We start from the raw sequence: 12,485 nt of genomic DNA, 5'->3' as shown, positions 1-12,485 counted from the left end.
AGCTATTTTCTGTCTCTCAAAATACATAAAATAAATTCTTAAAATAATGCACATAACACAGGCTGTATTCATCTGTACAGATGTGCCTTGGCTTCTGTTAGGGTTGTGTTTGATAAGGCCCTCATCACTTGAAAATAGAATGGGGGCTGGTGTTGTGACATAAGGGATTAAGCTGCCACCTGCAGTGCCGACATCCTACATGGGTGCCAGTTCATGTCCCGGCTGCTCCACTTACGATCCAGCTCCCTGCTGTGGCCTGGGAAAGCAGTGGAAGAAGGCCCAAGTCCTTGGGCCCCTGCACCCATAGGGGAGACCCAGAAGACGCTCCTGGCTCCTGGATTCGGACTGGCCCAGCTCTGGCCGTTGCAGCCATTTGGGGAGGGAACAAGTGGATGGGAGACCTTTCTGTCTCTCCCTAACTCTGCCTCTCAAATAATATTCAAAAATGAAAAGAAAATAGAAGCTGAAAATGCACTCACTACACTCAAGCTGCCCAGGATCACAGGGTCCCCCCAGCAGTCCTGTGATCAGAGCACTGACACTCGCCTCCAGTCGGGCTGTCATCCCACACACAGCCCGGTTTCCTTATGGGAACCATGAGAGTGCGGCAAGGCAACAACTGGCCTGCTTATCACCAGCCAGGGAAAAGAGCCCAAGTCAAACCCCCTACCACAGTTTCTGCTGAATGCGTGTCACACATATCATCACAATGTCGAAAAATACGAAGTCAAACGACTGTATGTCAGGGATTGTCTGTGTTACATACTACACATTAATAATACATTGTGTCAAGGCTGGCATCCCAAATAGAAGCACTAGTTCAAGTTCTGGCTGCCCTATTTCAGATCCAGATCTAGCTCCCTGCTAATGTGCCTGGGGAGGCAGCAGAAGATGGCCCAAGCACTTGGGGCCCTGCCACCTACTTGGGAGACCAGGATGGAACTCCTGGCTCCAGCCCGTCTCAGCCCTGGCATTTACAGCCATTTGGGAAATGAACCAGTAAATGGAACATCTCTCTCTCCTTCCTTCCATCTCTCTCCCTCTCCCTCCCTTTCATTCCGCATTTCAAATAAATAATGCATCTTTAAAAAAACCTTATAAACAAATTATCACAATAATGTGTAACTGCACCATGTAACATAGCAGCTATCATAATATACGTCATGTTATCCATGTAGAGTGATTCTGGGGCAGCTGTCTGTGGGGAAGGGGCCTGGGTGCAACTCTCACCTGGCTTTGGGGGCAATAGGACATCCCGCGGCTCCGTGCAGAGGTGCCCTCCATACCCGGGTTCACATTCGCAGGTGAAGCTGGTCCCCTGCTCCCGACACCGCCCATCATTCTGACAGGGGTTCCGCAGGCACGGGCTTTCTACAAGGATAGAGCGGTCCCTGGGAAAGGCTTGGCTAGGGGCTGGGGGGCTCCAGGAAGGAGAGCAGCAGCTCCCAGTGCCCAGCCAGGGCTCAACTACCCTGGCTCCCAATCTTGACCCTGGCGTCTGGGGAAATGATTTAACTTCTCCGAACCCCATTCTGCCTATGATAAACTGGATCCGGGATGGGCTCAGCAGGGAGTTGAGGGAACAGCAGGTCCTCCCCATGCAGAGAGCAAGACACTAAGTCTCTGTGTCATAAGGCATAAGAGTCCCAGGTTTGGGGACATCCCAGGGCATGGGGGCAGCTGGGAGCCACACAGGTGTCCAGGCTTACCTCGGAAGCAGCCTCGGGTGAGATTCCCCAGGGTGCAGCTCTCCCCCGGTCTGCAGCTGAATGGCTCGCACAGCAGGACCCCCGAGCTGGCACAGGTACAACGCTGAGAGCAATCCGCAGTCACGAAGCTGTGGCCCAGCTAGAGGGAGAGGGCAAGAGGAGGACCTGTTTCCACCTGGGTCTGGCTCGCCTTGTACCACGGCTGCCCTGAGCCCCCAGCACCCAGCCCGGACCTGGTAGTAGATGCCGTTGCTGGTGCAGCCGCAGTTGGCCAAGGGGAGGCTCTGGGCACCACTGAAGGCATAGCCTGGGAGGCTGGCACAGCCTTCCACGCAGGGGCCCTCACAGTCCCTGGGGGCTGCCAGGTTGGCACAGGACTCTGGACAGGGCGTCATGCAGCTCTGGTACACGGTGTTGGCTGGACACACCATGGCTGAGGGGACAGAGACACAGTCAGAAACTGGCTGGGGGCCAGGCTGGCTGAACGAGTCCGGGGCCTCTGAGGCTGGAGCTGGAGGAGCTGCTGTGGGCAGGGAAGCAGGAGGAGCAGGCGGCTCTGAGGACCTTTACATCTGGGATGTGAGAGCCTCAGAAAGAACTGGGTGAGCAGAGATGAGACGGGGTGCCGCCATGAACTTGGTAAAAGACAGGGCAGGAACCCCGAGGGGAGCAGGGGCAGGGCCTCACCACAGTGGGTGTGGTCACGCCAGCCGGCCAGGGCAATGCCCGCCTCCTGGCAGGTGATGCTGTAGCCACTGAGCACCTGGCAGCGCAACTCCTCGTGCTCTTTGGGGTCCCGGGAAGCACACAGATCAGACACGCAGTGCCTGGGAGAGAAGGGGGCGGCAGGAGAGGCCGTCAAAGAAGGGGTGTCTCAAGGGGACCCCTGGGGCCCTGCACTGAAAGACATCAGATGGTGTGGGGGGAGGGAAGGCCACCGGGAAGCAAGGCTATGGGGAGGCAGAAGCGAGTCCCGCAGCACTCAGGTCCCAGAGCAGGCAAAGGCACCCAGAAAGGCCAGGGCAGGTGCTAGGCCATTCCTGCAAGTCCGGGGCCCTCAACTCACTCCTGGAAGGGCTCTGGGGCCACAGTCTGGTGACACGCGGCAAAGGGGCCCTGTGGGTCGACCAGCACCCTGCAGGCCTGGGTGCTGTTGACGAGTGCCAGCTGCTCCTGGCTGCATTCCGACCTGTAGGAGCCTGTCTCTTTCTCTTTTCCATCTGCCTCCACTTGTAGGGCCCTGGAGCAGAGAAGCCAAGTGGCCAGGTGAGGCCCTGGAGGAAGAACAAGGCCTGGGGAGTAGGGCTAAGGCAGGGCACAGACTGGGATTTCCACTGAGCAGGAGAAAGTGACCGAACGTGAGCAAGGGAGGCCAGGCCTGCCTGCAGAGGACAGGGGCAAGTGGCCTGGACAGATGAGGGGCTTCTTCCTCCCTACCTGGCCCTCACCTGCGGAAGCGGAGCACGGAGTCCTCCGTCTTCACCTCCCAGCTGTTGCCAAAGACGTCTACGTTGGTGGTGATGGCGCCATTGGGCAGCATCATCTCGTTTCTCCTGTCCGAGTCATAGTTCCCACACAGACCGCGCACCAGCCCCTGGTACATGCTGGGCAGCGTGATCACTGCGGGAGGAAGAGGTGCGCCTAGTGGTCCCCCGACTCCTCCAGGCCCCACCCTGGGCCTCAGGGGCCCCATTCCCATGCAAGGGTCCCTCCCCCAGGGTCTGTGCTGTGCTTGTGCCTCCTCCTTTATCCCAGAGATGTCCCTTCTGCGCTCAGGTACCAGCAGCGTTCCTGCCATCGAAGCTGACGACCATCTCGAAGTCGGTGATCAGAAACAGCCGCTGGCCCTGCATGCTGACCCGCAGGCGGTCCTCGGGCTTGTAGGGGACGGCCATCTTCTGGTTGTTCACCTGGACGACGCGGGTGCAGGGCAGCTGGAGCCTCTGCTGCCTCTGCCCACTCACCTCCCCAGGCCGCCACAGGCCTCCCCTGAGGGCAGCTCCTTTGGCGCCCCAGCCTCGTCCTTGCACTGAGCTGGCACAGTGGATGCCCCTCAACTTTCTTCAGCCAGGGCTCCAGCCCCACAGGAGTGCTCGTTCTCCTCCCACTCGCTCTTCCCTCGTCTCTCACAGACTTTGCTCGGCCCCACGGCCCACCTCTGCCTCGCCCAGGAAGTGAACTTGGCTCTGCCTCGACTTCTGGGAGGATCCTCCCCCGACACTGGGAACACGGCCTCCCCAGCCCGCCAGGCCCCGGCCGGCCTCTTTCCTACCACAAGCACCAGGTCCCTCTGGAGCTGGACTTTGTAGCCATAGACAGTGGTGATGATTTCCTGCAGGAAGACCTTGTTCCAGGGCGGGTACATCTTGTTGCGCGCCTGCACAAGCAGGCGCTCCACCCCGTCGGGGAGCTCATCCACCGTCTTTATCAGAACGTAGGTCATGCGGCCTCGGAAGCCGAAGCTGAAGCGGTCGAAAGTGCGGTAATGGGGGTCCCCGAAGATTGAGCACTGGTCTGACTCTGCCGAGGAGGACAAACACTGAGGGACCTTGCCAGACACGACAGTCTCTGGATTCCCTCCTGCAGACCTGACCTTCAACCTTCTCCTTCCTCACAGCCCAGTGAAATACCCTAGGTCTCTTTCTTCAGAGGATCGGTTATCCCTCCTGGGGGCTGGTGCTGTGGCACAATGAGTTGAGTTGCCACCTGCAACGCTGGCATCCCTTATCGGCGGAGTGCTGGGTTCAAATCCCAGCTGCTCTGCTTCTGATCCAGCTCCCTGCTAATGTGTGTGGGAAGCAGCAGAAACAGTCACAGGGGCTTGGGTCTCTACCACCCATGGAGAAGACCAGGATGGAGTAACCATTCCTGGCTTTAGCTTGCCCAGCTCTGACTGTAGTAGCCATTTGGGGCGTGAACCAGTGGATGGGAAATCTCTTTTGTCACTTTGCCTTTCAAATGAATAAGATAACCACACTGCTACAGTGCTGCTAGGAGCCACACACATAGGCCAGGCCTCTCCATTCCAGACACCCACCCCTAAGGCCCTAGTTGGCCTGCCCCTCCTCCTCCTGCCTCGTCTCCCCTCTCCCCAGAGGCGCTCCTTACTTTCAGACACGCAGTTGCTGTTGCCATTGGAGTTGAGCTTGCAGTGGGACCTTGAGGGGCAGTGGAAGGCACGGCACTGAATGCTGCCCTCGGTGCAGGCACACTTCTGGCTGCAGCCGCTGGAGACCCAGCTCTTACCAGACTGTGGAAGCCACCAGAAGAGAAGGGGAGTGAGTGCGTCGAGACCAGGTCTCCCTCATACCACTGTAGCTTAAGCCCACTGTCTGAAACCCCCTTATCAGTGGATTCAGTATCTGCAGCTTCGAGCAAGCCAGCACTGAATATTTGGAAAACGAAATTGTGTCTGCTGGGAACGCGTACAGGCTTTTGTCCTGTCCTTAGGCCCTAAGCTACTGCCACAGCACTCACGTGGTGCAGGGGTGTCAGTCACCAGGTGGTCACACAGCACACTGGGGACACGCACGTCACGTGAACGCTGCACTGCTTTATGCAAGGCACTTGGCCTCGGAGGATAGGGAGTCCTGGGACCATCATCCGGGTGGCTAGTGAGGGACAATGTAACTGCAGGCAGCTACAGCACCACTCGGATCTTTATATCTCTGCATCCCCCTAGAAAAAGCATTTTGCATGTTGCTCAGAAGGCACCACCAGACCCATTTCACAGAGGAAAAACTGAGGTCACAGAGCCACGCAGCGGTGGTCATCCTGAACCAGGTCCTGCTCTTCCTGCTACACGGTGTCCTCCTACATCCTGGACACAAAAACCCTAACTGCACACCCCAGCCAAGACGTGCACACCCAAGAGGCTGAGGAAAAAGCAAGCACCACCCTTCAAGTGTGGCCTGCCCACCCCACAGTGGGTGCCCACTCACAGGGATGGAGCCGCCCTGGGCATCCCTGCAGCCGCACTGGTCCTTGGCCACACACTTGTTCTTGCTCAGCACGTAGCCAGGCTGGCAGGTGCAGCCCTCCGCACAGCTGGAAGGAGCTCTGGCGCCCTCACAGCCGCCATCCGGGTCAAAGCAGGAAGGCGAGCAGGAGGGAAGGCAGTTGGTGTAGGTGCTGTAGGCCGGGCATGCCAGAGCTAGGGGTGGAGGAGGAAGGGGCTCAGCGGAGCTGCCTCAGGGCAGTGGGAACTGGGCTACAGAGGAACGGCCACAGGATGGGGGGTTTTCTTCCTTTTCTCATTCATCTACTTCCACCGGACGGGCCCTGAGGGAAGGAAGAACTAAGAATGGCCCTTCCCAGTTTGCAGCATGGGAGACAGAGGTCAGTGTAACAGTGACCTCCATGAGTACAGGCAGTGGACTGTGACGGGCAGGTGTGCAGGAGGTATGATGAAAGCACAGGGCAGGGAGGTGCTAACTCTGGGGAGCTGAAGAGAAGGTAGTGGTGAACACAAGGAAAGGCACACCGCATTCATGGACAGGACAGGGACACGTCTGGTCTCCCTCAGTTAATTCACACACTTAAGATGATCCTGATAGGACAGGCCAACAGGGCTCTGTATGTGTGTGTGTCTTAATAGGACATCATGATCTCAAGGTCAAGATGGAAACATAAGGAAGCTAGAAAGTTTAGGAAACCTCTAAAAAAGAACAGCTGGGGTCATTGTTGTGGTGCAGGCTACAGTCCACCTGCAACCCTGGCACCCCTTATCAGGACATTGTTTCAACTCCAGGCTACCCTGCTTCCCATCCAGCTCCCTACTAATGTGTGTGGGGAAGCAGCAGATGGTCCGCGTCACCCACATGGGAGACTGGGAGGGAGCTCCAGGGTCTTGGTTGTGGACTACCTCCTACCATTGTCACTGCAGGGAATGACAATCTGGGGAGTGAACCAGGGCATGGAAGAGCTTGTTCTCTCCCTCCCTCCCTCCCTCCATCATTGTTTCAAATAAATAACATGCATCTCTTTTTTTTTTTTTTCTTAAACAAGAGCAAAGGCTACTCAATCAGAAGCTCTGTGGACAGGGCTCAGCAGGTTATGCTGTCAGAAGCTGAAGTGTGGGGCCTGTTCTTTGATTTAATTACAGATTCAGGAGAAGCAGAGAAAGGGAAAACAAGAGATACTGCAGAGATTATGAAATCTTCCAAGTAGTTTTTGTGCAATTAATTAGGAGATATATAAGCAAGAATAATGACATTTTTGGAAAGGAGACTACTGGATGAATACAAATATTACTGGATTAATCTGTATGAATTTGTTTCCTAAGTGACAAAACTGAAACAGGTCACACATCATCTGAGAAAGACAGACCCATGTGTGGATACAATGAGAAGACATCAACCCACAGGCAGGAGATGGTCCTCATGGAAACATGAGCATGCCAGCACCCTGGCCTTGGACTTCTGTCTCTACAACTCTGAGAGATAAACTTCCGTTTATCATCTGTAATACTCTGTTATGGCATTCTGACCTGACTACAACACCAAGAATTATAAACTATGCACTGGGGAAAGAAACTAAGAATGCCAAGCTCAGAGGCACTGCTTATTGTTTGAATCATAATAGGTTACTTTCTATTGAAATATCTCCTAAGACTGTGAATGCTACTGTAATGATATAAAAGCACCAGTATTATCTTCTAGGCACTACTATTTTATATTTGAATATTATCTATGTTTATAACTTTCTAAAGTAATTAAAAGTTGAGTGGCTAATTAAAGAAAAGAGCAGTGAGTAGTGAAGGTCCCTATCAAAAATTAAAACACACTTTGAGCCATCAATGACTGCAGCGTGTTACACTGCTACCTGCAGATACAGCTGGGCCAAGGGAACAGGCGAGAGGGCTGCAATACAGACCCAATGTATAGCACGCACCACATAACAGAGACTGCATACGTGGGGGTGCCATGATGTCCGATGAGACATAAGTGCTGTTTTCACAGTGATCAAACTGCCTAACTGGGGGACTGCCATTGTAGTGTGGCAGATTAAGCCACTGCTTATGACACTGGGAACCCATATGGGCACCAATTCAAGCCTTAGCTGCTTTACTCCCAAATCCAGCTCCCTGCTAATGGCCTAGGAAAGCAGAAGGTGGTCAACGGCTTGGGCCCCTGCACCCACATGGGAGACCCAGATGAAGCTCCTGGCTCCTGGGCTTGGCCTGGCCCAGCCCCTGGCTTGTTGAGGCCTTTTGGGGAGTGAACGAGCAGGTGGAAGATCTTTCTCTCTGCATCTCTCCCTCTCTGTAACCATCTTTCTAATAAGTAATCCTAATAATGTTTTAAAAAACTGCCCAACAAAGCACCCCTCTACACATAGCCCTGTCACTAAAAGATCAGTGACTATACAGGAAGTCACTATATGACTGTGGCATGTCCACCAGTGGAAAAAGTCAAAACAGTTCATTAATAATGCAGGAACAACTGACTAGCCCTCTGGAAGAAAACAGAAAAATAAAGTGGATTCCTATGTTATACTACACATCAGGATAAATCACCATGGGATTCTTTACTAAATATTTAAAATAAAAATGAAGCCACAAAAATTCGGTGAGAAAAGCACGGGCAAACTGTTTCTTCTGTGGGGACAGTATCTGTATCTAAAGCTAACATTGCACAAGTCATGAGAAGATGAATATATTTGGCCACATAAAAATATTTTCTTTCCTGCAGAGAAAAAAAAAAAAAAAAAAAAAAAAAAAAAACGAGATATCTCCAGATGGAAAATTTAGTGTCATTCAGAAAACTCATAAAGGGCTACTTTCCTATAAAAATAAAATGCTCCTAATTTTTTTTTTTATTTGAAAGGCAGACAGACAGAGATCTCCCATCCACTGGTTCACTCCCTAAACGCTTGCAGCAGCAGGGCCTGAGCCAGGCCATAGCCCGGAGCAGGGAGCTCAACCCAGGACTTCCATGTGAGGCGGCAGGGACCCAGCCACTTGAACCATCACCTCCTTCCTTCCCGAGTCAACATTAACAGGAGCCAGAAGCAGAAGCAGAGCCGGATTCAAACACGGGCACTCTGATATGGGATGCGGGTTCCCAAGTGGCATCTTAACCGCTGCACCAAATGCACACCCCTAATATACGCAAACGATCCAGTGGAACATGGTGAACGGATAGCAACAAAGAGCTCACAGAAAGGGAAACTCGCGTGGCTCCTACACGCGGGAAAGAACGTGCATCCTTGCTCATAATAAGGAAAGGGCAAAGATTCTTCTTTGTCCCACTTATCAGGGGACAAAAATCCAGAACCGTGACAGGCATGGTGTTGGCGAGGCTCTGGAGCAATGGGCGTCTCGTGCAGTGCTGGGGAGAACGCGAATTCATCTCACAAAGCATCTGGCAGTCCCCTCGGCAGCACTAACGCACGTGGCTCAGCTCCACAACTCTGTTTCAGCCAGTTATGTCACGGACAGAGAAAATCCTATATTCAGAGTAAAGCCGCCGCCTGGGAAGCCAACATCCCATATGGATGCTGGTTCGAGTCCTGGCTGCTCCACTTCTGATCCAGCTCCAGCAGCAGGAGATGGCCTAAGTGCTTGGCCCCTGGCTTGGCCCCAGCCCCATCCTGAATGTTCTGGCCATTTGGGGAGTGACCCAGTGGATAGAAGAGCTGTCTGTCCCTGCCTAATTTTCCCTTTCAAATAAATAAATGTTTTAAAAAGGAAATAAGAAAATCCATATGTATAAGGTTCTCTGCTGTAGTACTCTCTGTAATAGCTTAGCAAAAACAAAAACAAGGCCGGCGCCGCGGCTCACTAGGCTAATCCTCCGCCTAGCGGCGCCGGCACACCGGGTTCTAGTCCCAGTCGGGGCGCCGGATTCTGTCCCGGTTGCCCCTCTTCCAGGCCAGCCCTCTGCTGTGGCCAGGGAGTGCAGTGGAGGATGGCCCAGGTGCTTGGGCCCTGCACCCCATGGGAGACCAGGAAAAGCACCTGGCTCCTGGCTCCTGCCATCGGATCAGCGCGGTGTGCCGGCCGCAGCGCGCCGGCTGCGGCGCGCCGGCCGCGGCGGCCATTGGAGGGTGAACCAACGGCAAAGGAAGACCTTTTTCTCTGTCTCTCTCTCTCTCACTGTCCACTCTGCCTGTCAAAAAAAAAAAAAAAAAAAAAAAAAAAAAAAAAAAAAAACCAACTACTTAGGATTAAACCAGAAAGTCAAAAGGAGACTAGTTAAAACATTCTGATAAAACAGAACGTTATACAGCTGCAAAAGAGAAGAGGAACTCTTTACCTGTCTGACAAGAAAAGATCTCCAAGAGAGATTCTCAAGTGAAAACCATAAGGGGCAAAATACTGTGTCTAGTCTTGTATTTTATAAGAAAACACTGAGAGGGGCCAATGTTGTGGCTTGGTGGGTTAAGCTGCAGATGGCAGTTTGAGTCCCAGCTGCTCCAGTTCTGATCCAGCTCCCTGTTAATGGCCTGAAAAAGCAGTGGAGGATGGCCCAAATGTCTGAGCCCCTGCACCTTCGTGAGAGACCTGGAAGACACTCCAGGCTCCTGGCTTTGGTCTGTCAAAGCCCTAGTCATTGTGGCCATTTGGGGAGTGAACCAGTGGATGGAAGATCTTTCTCCTACTAACTCTGCATTTCAATTTAATAAAAGACATTAAAAAAAAAACTATGGAATGCAAATTTCAGTTTGTTAGAATAGGTGCAAATAAGAGGGCTGTGACAGGCTTGGAGCTTGCAGGCAGCAGGCGATCACACTGTGACAAAGGAGCGGGCAGGAGGCGGCAAGGGGCTGCAATGCGGGGAGGGGCACTGGTGGAAGTGGCTGGGGGATGCCCATGGGGGACACTCACGGCAGAAGCTGCTGTTCCTCCAGATAGGGGGCTGGAGCCCCTTGCTCTGGCAGGCGGCCCCCAAGGCTTGCAGGGCCTTGCAGAGAGGCTGAAGGGAGACTCGAAACTCGCAGAGGCTGTTCACGCAGTCCAGCAGGAAGGGCCTGAGGTCCACACGGGAGGCACACTCGGCCCAGGTGGGCGTCTGCAGGGCTGCCTGGCACTGCTCCTGCACCTTCTGGAGGTCGGCCGGGCTGCAGCCGGCCTTCTTGCTGGACCCACTTGGCCCCTGCTCCTCCTGGGGTTTTCCTTTCCCTTCCTGGGACTTCTGGCAACTAGGAAGGGACAGAGAGGATTCGTGTGGGGCAGCCACTGCCCCACCAATGGCGATGATGTATCCCTCCCATATGATCTGAGACAGGTCCCAGGGACACCCTGGGCCCCGTGTCTCCAAAGAAAGTCCTGGTCAGAGCTCAGACCAAACTTGCATGCAGCCTCCATCTCCCCCTTCCATGTTTCTTTTATAGTTACTTGAAAGGCAGAGAGACAGAATGAAACAGAGTCCTTCCCCAAGTGCCCCAACAGCCGAGTTGGGCCAGGCCCACTGGGTCTCCCATGGATGAAAGGCATTCAAATACTTGAGCCATCCCCTGTTGCCTCCCAGGGTGTGCTCAAATGGCAAGCAGAGCCAGGACTCCAGCCCATGGGAAGTGGGTGTCCCAAGCGATGGCTTACCTGCCGAGCCAAACACTTGCCCCCTCCCACATTCCTGGAGAAGGGAGGGAGACCTCACATTTCCCTGAGCAACTCCCCTCCCAACCCAAAAGACACACACCAGGAACACTGCAGCCTTACATGGTGTGCCCTACAGTCTAGCTTGCCAGTTCATGTCACTAGCAAACGGTACAGTCTTAGGGACAATTACTTTGGGTCAATGTTATTATCTTTCCAACTCTTCACAAATTCAAGGTCACTGGCGGCTAGCTCATCGCTGGGCATCATCAGTTCGTCTTCGGGCTCCCCATTGTAGTTCCCGCAGATGCCACAGACCTGGGTGGGCACAAGGGTTGTTTGGTGTTGGGAGGCCTAACAGCGTTTTGCACAGCACCATCTGGAACCCATTAACAGAAAGGCCCACTCCTGAGTTCTCCTCCGTTCTGAGTCTTGGGTGTGGGAGGACGGGGGCGGGGTGGGGGCGCGCCCACAGGCTGCCTCCCCAGGAACAGAGACAGGCGTTCTCCTTGCCTTTTCATAATAGGCTGCAGGGACTGTGATCTTCAAGACGTGATTGCCGTCAAACTTGATCTGGGCTCCGATCCAGAAGCTGACGATGGTGTGGGTGCGGCTGGAGCTGATGTTGAGCCCCCGGATCTGGGAGGTGGCGGGGAGGGCGACCCGGGTACCGTTGATCTGAAGAGGACGGCAGAGCCTGTGAGGACAACGGGGCACCAGGGCCCTCCTCCCTCCCGGGCCGGCCGCCCTGCCCACTCACCAGCACCAGGTTGCCCTTCTGCAGGGTGACCAGGGAGCCAGAGAACTCTATGTAGACCTGGTGAAGGGACACAGCGTTGGTCCCGCCTGCTGACGACTTCTCATTGCTGGCGCTCACCTTGAAGAACGGCAGGTCCATGTTGGGGTGACACACTTTGGCCAGGACATACGTGCAGGCACCCTGGAGAGGATGGCTGCTGCCATCGAAGCTGAGGTACCGGGAGTCCCCTGTGACCTGGCACACACCCATGCCTGGGAGGGAAGACGGTGCACTGAGGGGCCATCCCGACTCACACGAGAACAGGGCCTCTCAGGAGGGAGTCTGGAGCTGCCCTGGCCTGGACAAGGACAGGGAGCCTTGGGAGGGGAAGAGGACAAGGTTAAGGGGAAGGATCAAGGCCCACGGGTCAGGCTGCAGCTGTGCTGGCCTGAGGCTTGGGCACACGGTGGGTGTGACTCTACCAGGGAGGGAGTCA

At 54.4% G+C, this 12,485-nt stretch overlaps 1 protein-coding gene across 4 annotated transcripts in view; it reads right to left on the bottom strand.

Moving 5' to 3' along the window:
* Positions 1–12,485, bottom strand: part of ZAN (zonadhesin) — a 60,118-nt gene that overhangs the window by 3,290 nt on the left and 44,343 nt on the right. For 3 of the 4 annotated variants that reach the window (XM_070064445.1, XM_070064446.1, XM_070064447.1), the window contains 14 exons: positions 12,011–12,261; positions 11,764–11,928; positions 11,444–11,568; positions 10,540–10,853; positions 5,651–5,862; positions 4,818–4,959; positions 3,982–4,229; positions 3,490–3,619; positions 3,158–3,329; positions 2,776–2,949; positions 2,397–2,536; positions 1,943–2,142; positions 1,710–1,848; positions 1,231–1,371 (listed from right to left, as the gene is read on the bottom strand). In XM_070064445.1, coding sequence (XP_069920546.1) covers positions 1,231–1,371; positions 1,710–1,848; positions 1,943–2,142; positions 2,397–2,536; positions 2,776–2,949; positions 3,158–3,329; positions 3,490–3,619; positions 3,982–4,229; positions 4,818–4,959; positions 5,651–5,862; positions 10,540–10,853; positions 11,444–11,568; positions 11,764–11,928; positions 12,011–12,261 — 2,553 coding nt within the window. Of the gene's footprint in view, positions 1–1,230; positions 1,372–1,709; positions 1,849–1,942; positions 2,143–2,396; positions 2,537–2,775; positions 2,950–3,157; positions 3,330–3,489; positions 3,620–3,981; positions 4,230–4,817; positions 4,960–5,650; positions 5,863–10,539; positions 10,854–11,443; positions 11,569–11,763; positions 11,929–12,010; positions 12,262–12,485 lie in introns of those variants that run through there. The other variant, XM_070064448.1, reaches the window with a different exon arrangement.

Source organism: Oryctolagus cuniculus, chromosome 19, assembly GCF_964237555.1.
Source record: "Oryctolagus cuniculus chromosome 19, mOryCun1.1, whole genome shotgun sequence".
Taxonomy (NCBI): Eukaryota; Metazoa; Chordata; class Mammalia; order Lagomorpha; family Leporidae; genus Oryctolagus; species Oryctolagus cuniculus.
The sequence above is the reverse complement of the archived record's forward strand: the minus strand, read 5'-3'. Positions and strand labels throughout refer to the sequence as shown.